General features: G+C 47.7%; 1 protein-coding gene across 7 annotated transcripts in view; it reads right to left on the bottom strand.

Annotated features, from left to right (window-relative positions):
* The window catches only part of DMC1 (DNA meiotic recombinase 1), a 130,348-nt gene that overhangs the window by 47,536 nt on the left and 59,557 nt on the right, over positions 1–23,255 (bottom strand). For 5 of the 7 annotated variants that reach the window (XM_056523866.1, XM_056523869.1, XM_056523872.1 and 2 more), the window contains 4 exons: positions 9,619–9,765; positions 8,439–8,521; positions 6,853–6,905; positions 4,420–4,461 (listed from right to left, as the gene is read on the bottom strand). In XM_056523866.1, coding sequence (XP_056379841.1) covers positions 4,420–4,461; positions 6,853–6,905; positions 8,439–8,521; positions 9,619–9,765 — 325 coding nt within the window. Of the gene's footprint in view, positions 1–4,419; positions 4,462–6,852; positions 6,906–8,438; positions 8,522–9,601; positions 9,766–23,255 lie in introns of all 7 variants that reach the window. The other 2 variants (XM_056523870.1, XM_056523871.1) reach the window with 1 other exon arrangement.

Raw genomic sequence — 23,255 nt, 5'->3', positions numbered from 1 at the left:
ATAAGGAATTATATATGCAAACCAGTCCTCAAGAGTCAGTGGAAAAAGAAAAATAGTGAAGAAAAAAGAAAATTGCTGATTGTGGTATTTTGAACAATAATTTGTGGGGTATATTGTATAAAAAACCTGAATTATGATTGGAAACAATATGTTAGCAATATTAAATAACATTTATTAAATTAAAATACAATACACATCAGTGCAGGGCAATCACGTGTTGGATCGCGCGATCACGGCAGTGGTCCGGAACTGGGGGAGATGCTGCGCAGCAAAGGGCTATACCATAGATATAGGAATGTCCCAAAGGTACTGAGAGTAATGAATATATGTAGCAAAATGTGGCAAAACAGGGCGATATGCGTTTCAAGACCAGGGGTCTCATTCCTCAGTAGCCAAAGCTAAATAATTTAACTTTGGCTACTGAGGAATGAGACCCCCTGGTCTTGAAACGCATATAGCCCTTTTTTGCTACATATTGTAACACTCATGTTTCTGAAGTCAGGAACTCCGGTGTATGTGGATCCGCTGGACCTGTGTGGCAGATGACGCGGAGTCTAAGGTGCCGCTGGTCTTCACCAGAGCCCGACGCAAAGCAGGATGGGCTTGCAGCTGCAGGCGACACCCAGGTCGCTACCCCTGGCACGGCTCGACCACACAGGCGGCTGAGGAGATGCAAAGCACAGGAGGGATGAGACAACTTGTAGTCAGGATAGCTGTAGGTCAGAGCAGGCGGCACAGTAACGTAGTCAGGACGTAGCAGAAGTTCAGCAGGCAGGCGGCAAAGAAGCAAGGTCAAGGTCACAAGAGCAGGAAATCTGGTACAAGGCAAGGCAATACAAAGGAACGCTTTATCTAGGGCACAAGGCAACAAAGATCCGGCAGAGAACTGAGGAGGGTGGAGGAATTTATCAACAAGACACAGGTGGTTACACTAATGAGCGTACTGGCCCTTTAAATCTTAAAACACCCGGAGAGTGACGGACATGGGCTCGCAGCAGAAGGTAAGGGGACCATCCGCTCACAGCCAGCGTGTGAGGCTGGAGCGCATAGCATAACAGTATCTCCCCCCCCCTTTGGTCTCCCCCTCCTTTTACGAGAGAGGAAACTCCTGAGAAGGTCACGGTCCAAGATATTCTCCTCAGATTCCCAAGATCTCTCCTCAGGACCAAGGGAGACGACCTCGTGGACTCGGAATCCTTAAGATTATATGAGAATTCAGCCCAGGGGAGAAGGTCGACCCAATCATCTTGGCGAGCTGAAACAAAATGCCGAAGATAAGTCTCAAGGATTTGAATGACTCTTTCCACCTGACCATTGGACTGAGGGTGGTAGGTCGAGGAGAAGTCCAGATTGATGTCCAGACGGTTACAAAGGGCTCACCAGAACTTAGAGACAAACTGCACACCTCGATCCGAAATGATATGCTGTGGAAGACCATGTAAACAAAAGACATGCGACAAGAAGTACTTTGCCAGCTGCGGAGCAGAAGGAAGACCTGGTAGAGGAATGAAATGAGCCATCTTGGAAAACCGATCTACCACTACCAGATGACCAGTGTTATTATGAGAAGGTGGCAGATCGGTGATGAAATCCATGGCGATATGGGACCAGGGAGTCTCTGGAATGGGTAAAGGCTGTAAGAGTCCTGCAGGTCTTTGCCGAGGAGTTTTGTCATGGGCACAAGTTACACAGGACCGAACAAAATCAGAAACATCACGTTCAAGATGGGGCCACCAGTAGTGCCGGGAAATATTCCAGGATGTCCTGATGTCAAGGAAGAATGACCCCATTTCAAGACCTTGCGTCTCAATCTGGTGGGCACAGAGGATTTTCCCGGAGGAACATGCTGAATCTCGGCAGGAGTGGCAGGAATCAAACGGTCAGGAGGAATAATGTGCCTAGGCGTGGAGTCCAAACCAATGATGTCAGAGGACCTGGAGAGTGCATCAGCCCTGATGTTCTTGTCTGCAGGACGGAAGTGAATGAAGAAGTTGAAACGGGAAAAGAACAGTGACCATCTTGCCTGGCGGGGTTCAAATGCTGAGCAGACTGAAGGTATAGAAGATTCTTATGATCGGAGTAGATGCTGACCGGATGAGAAGAACCTTCCAGTTAATGTCGCCATTCCTCCAAAGCTAGCTTAATAGTGAGGAGTTCACAATCTCCAATGGAGTAATTCCTCTCAGCTGGAGAGAAAGTCTTGGAGAATAACCCACAAGCTACACTCTTGCCTTTTGCATTTTTCTGTGTGAGGACGGCACCTGCTCCAATAGATGAGGCATCAACCTCCAACGCAAAGGGCCTCTCTAGATCAGGTCTTGTAAGCACGGGAGCAGAGGCAAACAGAGACTTTAAACGGGAGAAGGCCTCTTTAGCCTCTCGAGGCCAAGATTTAAGATTGGATACTTTTTTAGTGAGAGCTACAATAGGAGTAACCAAGGATGAAAAATGTGGGATAGACTGACGATAATAGTTAGCGACTCCCAGAAAGCGTTGAATTGCACGTAGGCCCGAGGGACGAGGCCAATCCAAAACTGCAGATAATTTATCTGGATCCATCTGCAGGCCCTGATGAGAGACAATGTAGCCGAGAAACGGAAGACTAGACTTTTCGAATAGGCATTTCTCCAATTTGGCGTAGAGATGATTCTTCCGTAGTCTCTGAAGAACCAGACGAACATGAGCACGATGCTCCTCTAAGTTGGCAAAACAGGGCGATACGCGTTTCAAGACCAGGGGTCTCATTCATCAGTAGCCAAAGCTAAATAATTTATTTAACTTTGGCTACTGAGGAATGAGACCCCCTGGTCTAGAAACGCATATAGCCCTGTTTTGCTACATATTGTAACACTCACGTTTCTGAAGACAGGAACTCCGGTGTATGTGGATCCGCTGAACCTGTGTGGTAGATGACTCGGACTGTGCCAGGGAACGGAGTCTAAGGTGCCGCTGGTCTTCACCAGAGCCCGCCGCAAAGCAGGATGGGCTTGCAGCTGCAGGCGACCCAGGTCGCTACCCCCGGCACGGCTCGACCACACAGGCGGCTAAGGAGATGCGAAGCACAGGAGGGATGAGACAATTCGTAGTCAGGATAGCTGTAGGTCAGGGCAGGCGGCACAGTAGCGTAGTCGGGACGTAGCAGAAGTTCAGTAGGCAGGCGGCAGAGAAGCAAGGTCAAGGTCACAAGAGCAGGAGATCTGGTACACGGCAAGGCAATACAAAGGAATGCTTTCTCTAGAGCACAAGGCAACAAAGATCCGGCAGAGAACTGAGGAGGGTGGAGGAATTTATCAACAAGACACAGGTGGTTACACTAATGAGCGTACTGGCCCTTTAAATCTTAAAGCTCCGGAGCAGAGAGACGGAAGCAGAGGCAGGGAAAACACCCGGAGAGTGACGGACCGGGGCTCGCATGCGGGTGCGTCCCGCAATGCGAGTCCCAGCCCCGTCAGCAGCAGAAGGTAAGGGGACCATGCGCTCATGGCCAGCGTGTGAGGCCGGAGCGCATAGCGAAACACATATATTCATTACTCTCAGCACCTTTGGGACATTCCTATATCTATGGTATAGCCCTTTGCAGCGCAGCAGCTCCCCCAGTTCCGGACCACTGCCGTGATCGCGCGTACACAATCCAACACGAGGACGTCAGCACACTCCCAAGCCCAGGTACCTGATTACACCACTCAGGATTGCTTCGGCCAGACGCACGTCCATGCCCACCTGCACCCCGCCGGGACCGCTGGAGACACCATCCTGAGGCCGGACGCTCCTCCGTGCCATCCTTGCCGCAGCGCATCCTGCTCAAGATCGTGAGTGTTCTCTCCATTGCGGACTGCAGGTATCACTCTGTATAGCCTATTACAGTATCCTGTGAAACATTATCCACACATTGGGAATGACCTGGCATACTGATTCTATCCTCTATTGATGAAGCTATTACCATTTTGCTGCACGGATATCGCTTTCTTTCATACCATAGACTCTAGTCCCATTAGTTCACTTTTAAGAAAAGGTGGCTGACATTATTGTAATATTATAATATTATTTCATCATCATTTATCTGCATATTTTATTGGTTTTAAACACATCTTGTGCAAGGGCCCTGCACTGATGTGTATTGTATTTTAATTTAATAAATGTGATTTAATATTGCTAACATATTGTTTCCAATCATAATTCAGGTTTTTTATACAATATACCCCACAAATTATTGTTCAAAATACCACAATCAGCAATTTTCTTTTTTCTTCACTTTTTTTCTTTTTTTACTGACTCTCCACTGACTCTTGATTTTGCTACCTATTAACTTTAATGGGTAGCCAAACCAGCTACTGAAAATATGCGCAGGATACTGTACGTGTGAATATACCCTATAACTTTATTTTCAAAGATTTTGATTTAAAAAAAAACAAAGCCTACCACAAAGTGTATGGGACATCTGAGTTTTCCCTGTTCTGAATTCTAAAAAGTTACAGAAGAGAAACAAATAAAAAATAATTTGCATGATTACATTTTAATAGTATAATTAGATGTTATTATGATGTTTCTAATATAATACATAAAAAAATTATCTTCCTTTTATAGATATCATGGCTTAAAAAGAGGCCTCTAGGTGTCCCCATTCCATCCATAACATGGTACTGTCTGACTGCAGAATCATCATTGTCCCAGCTGAAGCACAGGCTAGGACAAAGGTACCGTATTTATCGGGGATACCACGCACCGGCCTGTAACACGCACCCTCATTTTACCAAGGATATTTGGGTAAAAAAGTTTTTTACCCAAATATTCTTGGTAAAATGAGGGTGCGTGTGTGTGTCCCGATACGCTGTTTCTGACCCCGCAGAAGCCCCCAGGAAAGGCAGGGGGAGAGAGGCCGTCGCTGCCAGCTTCTCTCCCCCTGCCTTTCCTGGGGTCTAGAGCCCTGCTGCCGCCGCTTCTCTCCCCCTTGCTATCGGCGCCGCTGCCCCTTCTCTCCCCCCGGCTATCGATGCCATTGCCCCATTGCGAGCGCCGATAGCCAGGGGGAGAGAAGCGGCGCCGGCAATGGGGCAGCGGCGCCGATAGCCAGGGGGCGAGAAGGGGCAGCCGCACCCATTGCCGGCGCCGCTGCCCCGTTGCCTCCCCCATCCCCGGTTGTATAATTACCTGTTGCCGGGGTCGGGTCCACGCTGCTTCTGGCCTCCGGTGTGGCGTCCCCTGCATCGTTGATGTGAGCTGCCAGACGTAATGACTCGTCATTGCGCCGCGCCGTGCAGCGCATAGCAACGGCGCATAGGATGCCACACCGGAGGCCAGAAGCAGCGCGGACCCGACCCCGGCAACAGGTAATTATACAACCGGGGATGGGGGAAGCAACGGGGCAGCAGCGCCGGCAATGGGTGCCGCTGCCCCTTCTCTCCACCTGGCTATCGGCGCCGCTGCTCCATTGCCGGCGCTGCTTCTCTCCCCCTGGCTATCGGCGCCGGCAATGGGGCAGCGGCACCGATAGCCAGGGGGAGAGAAGGGGAAGCGGCGCCGATAGCAAGGGGGAGAGAAACGGCGGCAGCAGGGCTCTAGACCCCAGGACAGGCAGGGGCAGAGAAGCTGGCACGTATCTGCACCTGCAAAAGCCGCTGCAGTTCATTGATTTAAAACGCCCACTTTAAATCATTGAACTGCAGCGGCTTATCGGCCTATAACACGCAGATAGACTTTAGGCTAAAAATTTTAGCCTAAAAAATGTGTGTTAGACGCCGTTAAATACGGTACTAGCACTATTCTGTGCTCACTCGGTCCTATCAGACTCCTGTCTGAAAACAGAGAGGAGGGGGTTACAGAGCAGCCTGCAGTGATTGGATGAAGAGACTCAGCACAGCAGACTCATGGAGGAAGTGAATGCATAGTAAATGAGGGTGTGCTTATTGCTTGTCTCGGACAGACCCCTTCCTGAGCAGTGGATGTCAGAATGAGTGAGCAGCAGAACAGAGGGATTTGTGGCCAAATATTGAAGCTAGACAGATAAAAACACATGAAAATAATCTGCATGACCTAGTGAGTAACATATATAAGAATTATTTTTTTCTCTGATATGCAGGTACACTTTAAACGTTTCTCCTTTTTGGATACATTCATAATTTGGCTAAAAATGTAAATCATACTGCAGTCTAATGTACCTAAATCTTTTGAAATTACAAGCAGCTCTTCTTCCACTCATTATTTATTGCATATGAAGTTGTCTGAATGTCATAGAAGTCACCAAATGTACCTACTTTGGCTAAGTGGGCTAAATGGGGTAATATACCGAATATTAACAAGTGTCTTCAGAAGTTTGAGAAATTCTGGTCAAGTTAGAGAGCCATGCTACCATGCATAACAGCAAGAAACTAGGTAGGAAGGCACTTCTCGGGGGTTTGTTTTTTTACAGAAGGAATGCGTGTATACATATATAAAAATTTATGGCAGTTAATGCTATATAAAATAACGGCACCTCCTCTTAAAGGGGTTATCCAGGAATACAAAAACACAGCTGATTTCTTTCAAAAACAGCTTCCCGTCTGTCTCCAGGTTGAGCGTGGTTCTGCAGCTCAGTTCCATTGTAGTGAATGGAGCCAAGTTGTAAAACCACACACAACCTGGAGACAGACGTGGAGCTGTTTTCGAAAGAAATTAGCTGTGTTTTTCTATTCCTGGATAACCCCTTTAAATACTGATAAAAGTGCATAGAATCTGTCATTCAAGCTGATTGTATTTACTCCATGTAAATAAATAAAAATACTGCAATAATGCATGAGTTACAAAATGCACAAAATAATGAGACACTTAGTATAAAAGTATATAGTTATGTATTTAATAGTAAAAAAAAATCTTTACCTCCAAATGTCTCTGTTATTGCCATGCTTTCAACGCCCCCTCCTAATAGCTTGCTAAAGGAAAATATAATTATGAATGTACACAAAACTGTAAGACATGCTGATAGTAAAAAACAGTCCTTAATGACTGCCCATATGTATTTTAATGCTCACCATTAAAGGGGTACTCCACTGGCCAGCGTTTGGAACATTTAGTTCCGAACACTGTGTGTGCGCTGCGATGGTCGGCCACGTCCCCTCGTGACATCACATCACGCCCCCTCAATATAAGTCTATGGAAGGGTATGTGACGGCCGCCACGCACCCTCCCATAGACTTGCATTGAGGGGTCCTGTCTATCAAGAGTGATAAAGCACTGTCGTAAAGCGCTGCAGCCCAAGGGCACCCCTCTTTGACAAATGAAAGCCGAATGAAACTGCAGTTTTTGGCACAAAAATACACTGATAGCTAAAGTAAAGGTTTTACCAGTATCCTTTTGGTTTAGTAGTGGAATACACTGATTTGTGGAGTACTTTGGCCTTATAAAAGCTTTAAATAAACTCCAGTGTTTTTTGAAATTTTTTATACAGTTTTGTGTGTTTTTCTTTGTAGATTTTGTAGGTTTTTTGTGTCGCATGTGTCATGTACCAGAATTTCCCAAAAAAATCGTAAAAACCATACTAACTCCAATCAGAAAACCCTACAAAAGGGTCTACAGCATTTTTCTGAAAAAAATTATTAATGTAAAAATGCTGGAAAAAAAAACACTATTTTTCTGGAAAGCATTATGAGACACCAGCCTAAAATTCCTCAAAGTACAGCAAGTTTTGCATGTGTTTTAAAAAGCCACAAAATCCCAGTGTGTCAGAGGTGGTAAGTCAGTTTAAGGGTAGGGTCACATGTGTCATATTTTGCTGCGTATTTGCTACTGCGTATTTACCCACCCATTGAAGTAAATGGGTAGCAAAATTAGCTGCAGAAAATATGCAGCAATATACAGCATTTGTGACCCTACCATAAAACCCAGGATTAGCAGCTTATTTGTTGCATTTCTTTTTGAGGTTTTCTAGTTACATCTAGGCTGAAAGTATATTATAAAATCAGAAAAAGTCTACAAATATAGGTCCAGATTTATCAACCTGCCTAAAACCAAAACTTTCTGGTTTTGCCTATAACAATCAATTAAAACCAGACAGTTTTGGTTTCAAACAGATTGATAAATGTGGGCCATAGTGTATGCAAAAGTGGCTTTTTAAATAAAGTTTTTAGGGAAAGTGGCACTTTTATCAACATACTAGGGGAATGCAGCTGCATTTTTAAATATAGCTTCAAAAATACCTGTACACTATAAACACATCAATGGTGCTCAAGGCCATGCATATCTCACTAACTCTTGCTGCAGCCAAGACTTTTTATGCTACAGCTGTGTCACATACATGAGTAGAAAGCTTCTTTGTACAGTGCAAACTACTCTAGTAAGGGCATGTATGGACTTTAGCACTGCAGCAATGTTTACATGCAACATCACATCAGTTTAATGGATGCCAGATGTTATAACATTTTTTTTTTTAAAAAGCCCAATATCCCCTTTAAAGACTACTAATTTACTCAAGTTCCTGGCTTCCAGTAGATATATGAAACACCATCTTCCTCTTTACACTGTATTCAAAGGCAGTAAGAAAACCAGGTTCCTAAGGAATATATAAACAATATTATGTCAAATGCATTGTTAAGATTAATATAAATGCACAATTTATCCCTCCGAGATAGATTTACTGGCCCGTATACGTAAGATCCATTCTTTGGAATCACTAATGGCTTCCTTGAATAACTCTATCCCTTTATTTCTCTCTGTCTGGGAACCATGGGACCACTTCTCTGATCGTCTGCCTCTGTGATTTACTCTGCTTTTCTTTCCTATTCTTTCTTTCTTTTTCTTGTCTTTTCCCTTCCCTTACTTGTTTTGTGAATTGTCTATTCGCTTGTCTCCCTGCTCCCCTTCTTATTTTTCCCATCCCCGTTCAAAGCCCCCCCCCGTTTTTTTCTTTGTTTGTGGCCCTCTTGGGCAGGTATACTTGTTACGGCCAGTGTGATACTTCCACGTATATACTCTCTTATGAGCTAGAATGTTTGCTCTACATCCATTATTTCACCTAATTGGAGGACTTGCTTTGCCACCAATTACCCCTGTCAACTTTACGTGGACTATCCTTTATGCTTGACTTCATACCGTTTTGTTGGCAATATGTCCCGTCCTTCTGATGTTATTTTTTTATTTCTCTTTTGTGTTTTGTAAAACTGAAAAATACTTCAATAAACATTACAGTAAAAAAAAAAAAAGCACAATTTAGGAAAGACAAGTGGCTTCTCCTCACATGTCAGAAAATCTTCAGTGTGAAATCTGCAGCGGATTATGTATGCATGTGGGAACATACCCTAGCAAAAGAATCCAGAATAGATTTTTCATGGGGAATACACAAATTCACTAATCCAGAAAGGGCAGGAGAGGTCACAGGTCCTCTTTAACTAAAAATTGTATTCACATAGGGGAACGATCAGGCAAACATGCCTATTATGTTGCAGAATATCAACATAATAGGAAAGAAAGATGTAGAATAGCTGAAAATCCACAGCGACATCTACCCGTCTGAACTTATATATACACATTTTTTAATAAGCACAGCATATAAAACAGCACATAAAAACTAATATGAGCATTAAAAACACATGTTGTAAGTATGTATAGACAATTTTAAATGTTTACAACTCACTTTATGGCACAACTCACTATTAATTTGTTTGCTGCCTCCTTTATTTTGTCAACTTTAGCTTCAGACAGTCCCTTAATATTACACAAAGCTTTTTTCGTTGTCATCTGAATCCCCTTTACAGTGCATATTCCTACAGATTTTAGCTTCTTTATATCTGCAACATTCTATGGAAAAAAATTGTATACATTTTGAAAACCAAAAAAAACGGAGACATTATTATAAAAACATTTCCCGAAGAGAAAAAAGATAACACTGTACCTCAAAACACTAGACCTCAAAATCTTAAATAAAACTTAAGATCATACCACTGAAATAAATATCAATAAAAATCAGGAAAAAAGTTTGGGATGTGTAAGATGGCGCCAAATCCCAAAGAAGACCAATATGGCAAAAATATTTCTTAAAAACAATTTGGCTTTTATTGGCAACGAGGGGTGCAACACAAAGGTTTCGAACCCGTACCGGGTTCTTCATCAGGCATAGAGCATCACAGCTGCACATTTGCAGTGGTTTAACCCCTTAAGGACAATGGACGTACTCCTACGCCCCCGTTTCCGAGTCCTTAAGGACCGAGGACGTAGGAGTACGTCCTGTCCATTCCCGGCCCCCCGCCGCTAGCCGGAGAGGAGCTGGTGCCCGATGCCTGCTGAAATCGTTCAGCAGGCATCGCGACATATCGCCCAGGGGGGTCATTATGCCCCCCCATGTCAGCGATGGCCGCAGATCGCTGGACAATTCAGTCCAGCAATCTGCGGCGATTCCGGGTCAATCGGGTCTCCAGTGACCCGGTGACCAGGAATTACTGGCTGATCGGGGCTGTCAGAGACGGCCTCGAACAGGCATAGCCAGCAGGGGTGAGGTGGCACTGGTGCCACCTCACGATCGCCCTGATTCGTCGGCCGGATTACTGGCCGACCAATCAGGGTGCCTGCTGCGGGTGTCACTCCCGCAACCCGCTCCGCCCCTTTTCCAGAGGACGTGAGCGGGTGCGGGACGTGCACCCCGGGTGCTGGGGACCCCGATCCCCGGCGTTAATGTTGGGCTGGGGGCCCCAGGAGCAGCGGCAGCGGCGAGGGACTGACCTGATGCGGCGTGGAGCAGCAGGAGGAGGTGAGTGACCGCCTCCTGCTGTTGCCTACCAACAGCTCCCAGCATGCAAAAAGGGCATGCTGGGAGCTGTAGTTATGCAACAGCAGGAGGCAGACCACCACAACTCTCAGCATTCACTTATGGGCATGCTGGGACTTATAGTTTTGCAACAGCTGGAGGCACATTTTTTCTATGGAAAAGTGTACCTTCAGCTGTTGTATAACTACAACTCCCAGCTTGCCTGTTGGCTGTCGGTGACTGCTGAGAGTTGTAGTTTTGCAACAGCTGAAGGCACACTGAGTTAAGTAGCAAACCAGTGTGTCTCCAGCTGTTGCATAACTACAATCCCCAGCATCCCCAGCCAAAGTAGTATGCCTTTAGCTGTTGCATAACTACAAGACTCAGCATGCCCTTCCGCTGTCCGTACATGCTGGGGGTTGTAGCTTTTGCAACAGCTGAAGGCACACTGGTTGCAAAACACTGAGGTTGTTACCAAACTCGGTGTTTCACAACCAGTGTGCCTCCAGCTGTTGCAAAACTACAACTCCCAGCATGCACTGATAGACCGTACATGCTGGGAGTTGTAGTTTTGCAACAGCTGGATGTTTCTCCCCCCCAATGTGAATGTACAGGGCACACTCACATGGGTGGAGGTTTACAGAAAGTATCCGGCTGCAAGTTTGAGCTGCGGCATATTTTCTGCCGCAGCTCAAACTGCCAGCGAGAAACTACTGTGAACCCCCGCCCGTGCGACTGTACCCTAAAAACACTACACTACCAAAAAATAAAATAAAAAGTAAAATACACTACATATACACATACCCCTACACAGCCCCCCTCCTCTCCCCAATAAAAATGAAAAACGTCTGGTACGCCACTGTTTCCAAAACGGAGCCTCCAGCTGTTGCAAAACTACAACTCCCAGCATGCACTGATAGACCGTACATGCTGGGAGTTGTAGTTTTGCAACAGCTGGATGTCCCCCCCCCCCCCAATGTGAATGTACAGGGTACACTCACATGGGCGGAGGTTTACAGTAAGTATCCTGCTGCAAGTTTGAGCTGCGGCAAATTTTCAGCCGCAGCTCAAACTGCCAGCGAGAAACTACTGTGAACCCCCGTCCGTGCGACTGTACCCTAAAAACACTACACTACACTAACACAAAATAAAAAGTAAAAAACACTACATATACACATACCCCTACACAGCCCCCCTCCCCAATAAAAATGAAAAACGTCTGGTACGCCACTGTTTCCAAAACGGAGCCTCCAGCTGTTGCAAAACAACTACTCCCAGTATTGCCAGATAGCCACTGACTGTCTAGGCATGCTGGGAGTTTTACAACAGCTGGAGGCACCCTTTTTGGGAATCACTGGCGTAGAATTCCCCTATGTCCACCCCTATGCAAGTCCATAATTTAGGCCTCAAATGTACATGGCGCTCTCACTTTGGAGCCCTGTCGTCTTTCAAGGCAACAGTTTAGAGTCACATATGGGGAATCGCCGTACTCGGGAGAAATTGTGTTACAAATTTTGGGGGGTATTTTCTGCTATTACCCTTTTTAAAAATTTAAAAATTTTGGGAAACCAAGCATTTTAGGTAAAAAAAAATGTTTTTTTTTTACATATGCAAAAGTCGTGAAACACCTGTAGGGTATTAAGGTTTACATTACCCCTTGTTACGTTCCCCGAGGGATCGAGTTTCCAAAATGGTATGCCATGTGTTTTTTTTTTTGCTGTTCTGGCACCATAGGGGCTTCCAAAATGCGGCATGCCCCCAGAGCAAAATTTGCTTTCAAAAAGCCAAATGTGACTCCTTCTCTTCTGAGACCTGTAGTGCACCAGCAGAGCAATTTTCACCCCCATATGGGGTGTTTTCTGAATCGGGAGAAATTGGGCTTCAAATTTTGGGGGGTATTTTCTGCTATTATCCTTTTTAAAAATGTAACATTTTTGGGAAACCAAGCATTTTAGGTAAAATGCCCCTTGTTACGTTCCCCGAGGGGTCTAGTTTCCAAAATGGTATGCCATGTGTTTTTTTTTTTTTTTGCTGTCCTAGCACCATAGGGGCTTCCTAAAGGTGACATGCCCCCCAAAAACCATTTGTCGCTCCTTCCATTCTGAGCCCTCTACTGCGCCCGCCGAACAATTAACATAGACATATGAGGTATGTGCTTACTCGAGAGAAATTGGGTTTCAAATACAAGTAAAAATTTTCTCCTTTTTACCCCTTGCAAAAATTCCAAAATTGGGTCTACAAGAACATGCGAGTGTACAAAATGAAGATTTAGAATTTTCTCCTTCACTTTGCTGCTATTCCTGTGAAACACCTAAAGTGTTAATACACTTACTGAATGTCATTTTGAATACTTTGGGGGGTGTAGTTTTTATAATGGAGTCTTTTATGGGGTATTTTTATTATCATGGCCCCTTCAAATCCACTTCAAACCTGAACTGGTCCATGAAAAATAGAGAGTTTGAAAATTTTGTGAAAATTTTCAAAATTGCTGCTGAACTTTGAAGCCCTCTGGTGTCTTCCAAAAGTAAAAACTCATAAATTTTATGATGCAAACATAAAGTAGACATATTGTATATGTGAACCCAAAAAAAATGTATTTTGAATATCCATTTTCCTTACAAGCAGAGAACTTCAAAGTTAGAAAAATGCAAAATTTTCATTTTTTTAATCAAATTTGGGGATTTTTCACCAAGAAAGGATGCAAGTTACCATAAAATTTTACCACTAAGTTAAAGTAGAATATGTCACGAAAAAAAAATCTCGGAATCAGAATGATAACTAAAAGCATTCCAGAGTTATTAATGTTTAAAGTGACAGTGGTCAGAATTGCTGTTACGCCGAGCGCTCCGGGTCCCTGCTCCTCCCCTGAGCGCTCGCGGCGTCCCTCTCTCTGCAGCGCCCCGGTCAGACCCGCTGACCGGGAGCGCTGCACTGACATTGCCGGCGGGGATGCGATTCGCATAGCGGGACGCGCCCGCTCGCGAATCGCATCCCAAGTCACTCACCTGTCCCGGTCCCCGGCTGTCATGTCCTAGCGCGCGCGGCTCCGCTCCTTAGGGCGCTCGCGCGCCAGCTCTTTAGATTTAAAGGGCCAGTGCACCAATGATTGGTGCCTGGCCCAATCAGCCTAATTAGCTTCCACCTGCTCCCTGGCTATATTACCTCACTTCCCCTGCACTTCCTGGCCGGATCTTGTTGCCCTTGTGCCAGAGAAAGCCTTTCCTTGAGTGTTCCTAGCCTGTGTTCCAGACCTCCTGCCGTTGCCCCTGAATACGATCCTTGCTGCCTGCCCTGACCTTCTGCTACGTCCGACCTTGCTCTTGCCTTATCCCTTGTACCATGCCTATCTCAGCAGTCAGAGAGGTTGAGCCGTTGCCGGTGGATACGACCTGGTTGCTACCGCTGCTGCAAGACCATCCCGCTTTGCGGCGGGCTCTGGTGAAAACCAGTAGCAACTTAGAACCGGTCCACCGACACGGTCCACGCCCATCCCTCTCTGACACAGAGGATCCACCTCCAGCCTGCCGAATCGTAACAATTGCAAAAAACGCTCTCGTCCTTAAGGTGTAAAATGGCCTGGTCCTTAAGGGGTTAAGTACACATAGATCCACTTTCACAGTTAGATTACTGCCGGCTCACAAGGTCAGCAGTACATCTAGTTTGCATAATAATTATAATAGCATTCATTTACATAAAGTGAAAAAGAGATAGTATTCTATGGTTCATAAATTCGTGCATATCATTGCAGCAGGGTATATTCCGGCTAACATCCGTACTCTTTTTAAAACAGACTGCAGCATGTAGCGCTGCATGTTGTTCAAGACACATCGGTCGGCTTTGACAGTAACGGGGTATGTTACGGCTGACAACTGTCAGCTGTGGTAATGCTTGTGAGAAGCAATATACATTCCAGCATTGTGCACTGTTGCAGACCCGTCAGTGGATGGCCAGTGGGGCTGGTGCGCTACTTGGTGTAGTAGTATTGTTGCCAGACTATCAGAAGTTTGCTTGGGCTGGTTCTGTGGGTCCCATATGGGCCCTGGGAGTTTAATGGGACCACTGGGTCGGTGTATAGCCATTTATGATCTTGTAACTCAGGCGGCTATGGAGAAGATGAGATGGTTTGTAGGGCACTTGCAGCGCTGAGATCACCGTCCGGTGCCCACGCTGAGTCCCTGAGTACTATTGGTATCATGCGCACATGTCAATGGTAGAACTACTTTGTATTTGAGCACTTGGGGTAATAAATCTGTGAGTTACAAGTTCATTTGTTCATGACATGCGCCTTTGTAGTCTCGCCTTTGTAGCCTTTGTAGTCTGATCCTGTTACAGGATCAGCGGAATTGCATAGTGGGTCCAGTTAGGACCTAGGGGTAACAATGGGATCACTGGGCCCTTTTTATAAATGTAGGCATTATTGGTTGGGTGGTACTGCGATGACGCGGGTCGTACTGGGGAATCGGTTCTAAGCAGTTACTGGTGTTCACCAGAGCCCGCCGCAAAGCGGGATGGACTTGCTGCGGCGGTAACTACCAGGTCGTGTTCCCCAGTAGCGACTCGACCTCTCTGGCAGCCGAGACTGGCGCGGTACACAAGGACAAGACAGAGGCGAGGTCAGACGTAGCAGAAGGTCAGGGCAGGCAGCGAGGTTCGTAGTCAGGGGCAAATGCAGAAGGTCTGGGTACACAGGCTTGGAAACACACTATAACACTTTCACTGGGCACAAGGCAACAAGATCCGGCAAGGAGAGGAAGGGGAAGTGGGTTTTTATAGGAATGGGAGTGACAGGGAGTGATTGGGCCAGGCACCAATTAGTGGTGCACTGGCCCTTTAAATTTTAGCTAGCCGGCGTGCGCGTGCCCTAGGGAGCGGGGCCGCGCGTGCCAGGAGGAAGCAGATGGAGGCGTGAGGCGAGTGACATGGGGCGGGCACGACCCGTGCCTCGGATCGCATCCCCTCCGGAGACCAGGGAGCAGCGCTCACGGTCAGCGGTGCCGACCAGAGCGCTGCAAGCAGAAGCACGCCGTGAGCCCTCCGGGGAGGCAGTGTGACAGTACCCCCCCCTTGGGTCTCCCCCTCTTTTTGGAACCGAGGAATCTGTAGATGAGTTCCTTGTCTAAGATATTGTCCTCTGGCTCCCAAGACCTCTCTTCGGGACCACAATTCTCCCAATCAACAAGAATTTTTTTTTTTACCTCTGATAACCTTGGAAGCGAGGATTTCTTTAACCGAGAAGACGTCAGAGGACCCCGAGACAGGAGCAGGAACGGTGACCTTGGGGGAGAAGCGGTTAAGAATGAGAGGCTTGAGAAGGGAAACATGAAAGGAGTTAGGAATACGAGGAGAAGGAGGAAGATGGAGCTTGTAAGAGACAGAGTTGATTTGACTTTTGACTTTAAATGGCCCGAGGTAACGTGGACCCAGCTTGTAGCTAGGGGCACGAAACCGAATATATTTGGCAGAGAGCCACACTTTGTCACCAGGGGCAAAGACAGGAGGAATTCTTCTCTTCTTGTCCGCATGTTTCTTCATTCGAGAGGAGGCCAGCGAGAGCGACTTTTGAGTTTCTTTCCAAATTGAGGAAAAGTCCCGGGTCAAATCATCTACGGCAGGAACTCCAGATGAAGTGGGAATGGGGAGAGGGGGAAGCGGGTGATGGCCGTACACCACAAAGAATGGAGACTTGGCGGATGACTCAGAGTTTTTGAAATTGTACGAGAATTCAGCCCAGGGTAACAGGTCGACCCAATCATCTTGGCGGGAGGAGACAAAATGTCGCAGGTAGTCACCAAGCATCTGGTTTACTCTCTCCACTTGTCCATTAGATTGCGGGTGGTAGACGGAGGAAAAATTCAATTTGATCTTCAATTGGGTGCAGAGTGCTCTCCAGAATTTCGAGATGAATTGAACGCCTCTAATCAGAGACGATATGCGTAGGCAGTCCGTGGAAACGAAAAGTGTGAAAAAAGAATTGCTTCGCCAATTGTGGCGCAGAAGGGAGACCAGGAAGCGGAACAAAATGGGCCATTTTGGAGAATCGATCAACGACCACCCAAATGACAGTGTTTCCATGGGATACAGGAAGGTCAGTGACGAAGTCCATCGCTATGTGTGACCAAGGCTGTTCGGGCACAAGCAGAGCAAGAAGTAGACCCGCAGGCCTCTGGGGAGGAGTTTTATCACGTGCACAGACAGTACAGGAGCGTACGAAGTCAGTCACATCTTTTTCAATGGAAGGCCACCAATAGTGTCTGGCAATCAACTGAATGGATTTCTTGATTCCAGCGTGACCCGCCAAGTGGGAGGAGTGACCCCATTTGAGAGTCCGGAGGCGAAGACGTGGGTGGACAAAAGTTTTTCCTGGAGGAACTGGCACCAGAGAAGCAGGAGCAGCAGAGATCAGACACTCAGGGGGAATGATGTGTTGGGGAGAGGTTTCTGCTTCCGTGGCATCAGTGGAATGTGATAGGGCATCCGCCTTGACATTTTTGTCTGCAGGACGAAAATGGATCTGGAAATTGAAGCGGGCAAAGAACAATGACCACCTGGCCTGGCGAGGATTTAAGGGCTGTGCGGACTGTAGGTAGGACAGATTTTTGTGGTCAAAGTAGATGGTGATAGGGTGAAGGGATCCTTCCAGGAGATGTCTCCACTCCTCAAGTGCCAACTTAATGGCCAGCAATTCTCAATCACCAATAGCGTAGTTCCTTTCAGGAGGAGAAAAGGTTTTAGAGAAAAAACCGCAAGTGACGTTTTTTCCTTTAATGGTTTTTTGAAGAAGAACCGCCCCAGCTCCTACTGAAGAGGCGTCTACCTCAAGGAAGAATGGTTTCAGAGGATCGGGCCTAGTCAAGACTGGGGCGGAGGCGAAGGCAGCCTTGAGGCGATAGTGTAGAAGTGGGGGATGAACTGACGGTAGTAATTAGCGAATCCGAGGAAGCGCTGGATAGAGCGAAGTCCGGAGGGGCGTGGCCAATCCAAGACCGCGGAGAGCTTGTCGGGGTCCATTTGAAGACCTTGTCCTGAGACCAGATATCCCAGGAAAGGAAGACAGGTACGTTCAAAGAGGCATTTTTCAATCTTGGCGTAGAGATGGTGAACACGGAGGCGCTGGAGCACTTGACAAACATGGAGGCAGTGTTCCTCTAGGTTGGAGGAGAAGATTAGAATGTCATCTAGATAGACCACCACGCAGGTATACAATAAGTCCCGGAAGATTTCATTGACAAAGTCTTGGAAGACTGCAGGGGCGTTGCAAAGTCCGAATGACATGACAAGGTATTTGAAATGACCATCTCGGGTGTTAAAAGCGGTTTTCCACTCATCTCCTTCACGATTTCTGATGAGGTTATACGCGCCCCTGAGGTCAAGCTTAGTATAAATCTTTGCTCTGCGCAGCAGGTCAAAGAGTTCCGAGATGAGAGGCAGAGGGTAGCGGTTCTTTACAGTGATTTTATTGAGACCGCGGTAGTCAATACAAGGGCGTAGAGACCCGTTCTTCTTGGCAACAAAGAAAAATCCTGCTCCAGCAGGAGAAGAAGACTTCCTGATGAAACCTTTTTTGAGATTCTCCTGAATATACTCCGTCATGGCCTTAGTTTCTGGAGCGGAGAGAGGGTAAATCCTGCCATGGGGCGGTGTGGTACCAGGGAGCAAGTCAATAGGGCAGTCATAGGGCCTATGTGGTGGTAAGGCCTCTGCCTGTTTCTTGCAAAAGTCTTGATAGGCCTTTGGAAGGCCGAGCAATGGAGAAGCAATGGCTGGTAGGTAGCGACTTAAGGCAGCGTGTGTGGCAGGAAGAGCCCCAGGATTTAATGTCCCCAGTGGTCCAGTCGAGGGTAGGAGAATGCCGCTGGAGCCATGGTAAGCCAAGAAGGATGTCAGAGGTGCAGTTTGGCAGGACAAAGAACTCAATCATTTCTTGATGGAGAACCCCCACGGACATGCGTACTGGGTCCATGCGGTAACGCACGGTGGAATTCAGTTGTTCTCCGTTAACTGAGGAAATGAAGAAGGGCTTGCGAGACGGATAAAAGGGATGTTAAACCGGTTGATGAAGGAGGCTTTAATGAAGTTTCCTGCTGAATCAGAGTCCAAGAAAGCCTCCGCAGAGAAGGAGGCTTTATCAGCTGGAGAAATCTGCACTGGAATAAACAGGCGTGGAGAGGAAGAATTTACACCCAGTGACGCCTCTCCCACGTTCACTAGGTGCGAGCGTTTCCCTGATGCTGAGGACAAAGAGGAAAGTCCTTTAGGAAATGTTCAGAGCTTGCACAGTATAAGCATAAGTTCTCGTTCCTCCAGCGAGTCCTCTCTTGCTGGGTCAGGCGAGACAGGTCCACTTGCATGGCCTCCTCAGCGGGAGGCACAGTAACAGGCTGCAAAGGATGCTGGAAGAGAGGAGCCAGGCGTGGGTATCGCCTGGTGCGAACAAGATCTTTCTCCTGGCAGAGCTCCTGACGTCTTTCAATGTAGCTCATATCAATGCGGGTAGCCAGGTGGATGAGTTCAGTCAGGGAGGAGGGTATCTCTCGTGCGGCCAGACAATCCTTAATGTGGCTGGATAAACCTTTTTTAAAGGTCGCGCAGAGAGCCTCATTGTTCCAGGCCAACTCAGAGGCCAAAGTACGGAATAGTATGGCGTATACGCCCACAGTAGAGTCTCCTTGGACAAGGTTCAGCAAGGCAGATTTCACGGATGAGGCACGGGCAGGTTCCTCAAAGACATTGCGGACTTCAGAAAAGAAGGACTGGACGGAGGCAGTGGCAGGATCGTTGCGGTCCCAGAGCGGCGTGGCCCAAGAAAGTAAACTGACGACGAACGCCACCTTAGACCGTTCTGTGGGGAATTGGTCCGACAACATCTCTAGGTGCAGGGAACATTGGGACAGGAACCCCCGGCACTTTTTAGAGTCCCCGTCAAACTTATCTGGGAGAGACAGGCGGACTCTAGCAGAGGTAGCAGCAGCGCGGAGAGGAGGAGATGCTGGAGCTGGCGGTTGAGGCTGTGGAGACAGAAGCTGTTGTATCATGGCGGTCAACTGCGACAGCTGTTGTACTTGTTGAGCAATCTGCTGGGACTGCTGGGCAACCACAGAGGTGAGGTCAGCGAGGCTTGACAGCGGCACCTCAGCGGGATCCATGGCCGGATCTACTGTCAGGGTCCGGATTTGCGGCTGATGAGGACACTGGTGGTGGATCCCCTGTGCCAGAGAGGCGATGACGCGGGTCGTACTGGGGAAATCGGTTCTAAGCAGTTACTGGTGTTCACCAGAGCCCGCCGCAAAGCGGGATGGACTTGCTGCGGCGGTAACTACCAGGTCGTGTTCCCCAGTAGCAATTCGACCTCTCTGGCAGCCGAGACTGGTGCGGTACACAAGGACAAGACAGAGGCGAGGTCAGACGTAGCAGAAGGTCAGGGCAGGCAGCGAGGTTCGTAGTCAGGGGCAACAGCAGAAGGTCTGGGTACACAGGCTTGGAAACACACTATAACGCTTTCACTGGGCACAAGGCAACAAGATCCGGCAAAGAGAGGAAGGGGAAGTGGGTTTTTATAGGAATGGGAGTGACAGGGAGTGATTGGGCCAGGCACCAATTAGTGGTGCACTGGCCCTTTAAATTTTAGCAAGCCGGCGCGCTGGGAGGAAGCAGACGGAGGCGTGAGGTAAGTGACATGGGGCGCGATCCGAGGGCGGGCACGACCCGTGCCTCGGATCGCGTCCCCTCCGGAGACCAGGGAGCAGCGCTCGCGGTCGGCGGTGCCGACCAGAGCGCTGCAAGCAGAAGCATGCCGTGAGCGCTCCGGGCAGGCAGCGGGACCCGGAGCGCTCGGCATGACAATGTTTAAATTTCGCATCTTCGGTACAGTTTTTTCTGACCCGCTTAAATTGGCTGTATGGTACGTTCTTCAGCCATTGCTTGTAGTGTCTACTGCTGTAATCGAGATTGCTGTTTACATCCACAGTTTTGAAATAGGTTGATGTGATGAACCAATGTGGCCAAATGCACAGGTCCCAAAAATTTATTTCTTGACTGCTTTTTTCCATTGTGAACTGGAGTCCCCAGTTATTATTAAGGTTTGTAAGTAGAATTTCAGGAGAATCTACGGGACCATCCCATATGAAAAACAGGTCGTCTATGTATCTGCGGTACATAGTGATGTATGGTGATAGTACCGGGTTATTTGAAATGAATTTGGATTCGAAGGACCCCATGAAGAGATTTGCATACTGAGGTGCGAGCCCATCGCGGTCCCTTTGCATTGTTGGTATATTTTATTGTAGTAGGTGAAGTAGTTGTTAAATAATATGAGCTCCAGTCCATTGATGAGGAATTGCTTCTGAACGGGTGGAATTTCCATATCCTATTCTAGGAAGCCTTGTACACACGCCAATCCTAGTTGGTGCAAGATGTTAATGTATAGTGAGGAGACGTCACATGTAATGAATAGGTATCCCGGTTTCCAGGGTAATTCTATGAGTGTTTCAATTAGTTGTGTTGAATTTCGTAAGTAGCTGGGCAATTGCAGTACTTACTTCTGCAGGAATAAATCGATGTAGTGAGATAAGTTGCTGTTGAGGGAGTTTGTGTTAGATATAATTGGGCGTCCGGGAGGATTACTGATGGATTTGTGTATTTTAGGTAGGAAATAAAAATACGGTTTGTTAGCATTGCTTGTCTTTAACCCCTTAAGGACACATGACGTTCTCATACGTCTCCATTTCCGAGTCCTTAAGGACACATGACGTATGAGAACGTCATGTGTTTTACCGGCCCCCCGCAACCATCTGGAGCGGAGCCGGTCCCCGATGTCTGCTGAAATCGTTCAGCAGGCATCGGGGCATATCGCCCAGGGGGGTCATTATGACCCCCCATGTCGGCGATGGCCGCAGATCGCTGGACAATTCAGTCCAGCGATCTGCGGCGGATTCCGGGTCAATCGGGTCTCCAGTGACCCGGTGACCCGGAATTATTGGCTGATCGGGGCCGTCAGAGACGGCCCCGAACAGCCAGAGCCAGCAGGGGTGAGGTGGCACTGGTGCCACCTCACGATCGCCCTGATTCGTCGGCCGGATTACCGGCCGACCAATCGGGGCGCCTGCTGCGGGTGTCACTCCCGCAACCCGCTCCGCCCCTCTTCCGGAGGACGTGAGCGGGTGCGGGACGTGCACCCCGGGTGCTGGGGACCCCGATCCCCGGCGCCCCTGTTGGGATCGGGGCCCCAGGAGCAGCGGCGGCAGCGAGGGACTGACCTGATGCGGCTGGAACGTTGGAGGTGAGTGACAGCCTTCTGCTGTTGCTTAGCAACAGCTCCCAGCATGCAAAAAGGGCATGCTGGGAGCTGTAGTTATGCAACAGCAGGAGGCAGACCACCACAACTCCCAGCATGCCCTTATGGGAATGCTGGGACTTGTAGTTTTGCAACAGCTGGAGGCACATTCTTTCTATGGAAAAGTGTACCTTCAGCTGTTGTGTAACTACAACTCCCAGCTTGCACAATCAGCTAAAGTGCATGCTGGGAGTTGTAGTGGTGCATCTGGTGGTTGCATAACTACAACTCCCAGCATGCCCGTTGGCTGTCGGTGACTGCTGAGAGTTGTAGTTTTGCAACAGCTGAAGGCACACTGAGTTAAGTAGCAAACCAGTGTGTCTCCAGCTGTTGCAAAACTACAACTCCCAGCATGCACTGATAGACCGTACATGCTGGGAGTTGTAGTTTTGCAACAGCTGGATGTTCCCCCCCCCCCCCAAATGTGAATGTACAGGGTACACTCACATGGGCGGAGGATTACAGTAAGTATCCGGCTGCAAGTTTGAGGTGCGGCAAAATTTCTGCCGCAGCTCAAACTGCCAGCGAGAAACTACTGTGAACCCCCCGCCCGTGTGACTGTACCCTAAAAACACTACACTACACTAACACACAATAAAATAAAAAGTAAAAAACACTACATATACACATAACACTACACAGCCCCCCTCCCCAATAAAAATGAAAAACGTCTGGTACGCCACTGTTTCCAAAACGGAGCCTCCAGCGGTTGCAAAACTACAACTCCCAGCATGCACTGATAGACCGTACATGCTGGGAGTTGTAGTTTTGCAACAGCTGGATGTCCCCCCCCCAATGTGAACGTACAGGGTACACTCACATGGGCGGAGGATTACAGTAAGTATCCGGCTGCAAGTTTGAGCTGCGTCAAATTTTCTGCCGTAGCTCAAACTGCCAGCGAGAAACTACTGTGAACCCCCGCCCGTGTGACTGTACCCTAAAAACACTACACTACACTAACACAAAATAAAATAAAAAGTAAAAAACACTACATATACACATACCCCTATACAACCCTCCTCCCCAATAAAAATGAAAAACGTCTGGTACGCCACTGTTTCCAAAACGGAGCCTCCAGCTGTTGCAAAACAACTACTCCCAGTATTGCCAGATAGCCGTTGACTGTCCATGCATGCTGGGAGTTTTTCAACAGCTGGAGGCACCCTGTTTGGGAATCACTGGCGTAGAATACCCCTATGTCCACCCCTATGCAAGTCC

The sequence above is a fragment of the Hyla sarda genome, chromosome 6 (genome assembly GCF_029499605.1).
Source record: "Hyla sarda isolate aHylSar1 chromosome 6, aHylSar1.hap1, whole genome shotgun sequence".
Taxonomy (NCBI): domain Eukaryota; kingdom Metazoa; phylum Chordata; class Amphibia; order Anura; family Hylidae; genus Hyla; species Hyla sarda.
This window is presented reverse-complemented; position numbering and strand designations above follow the sequence as displayed.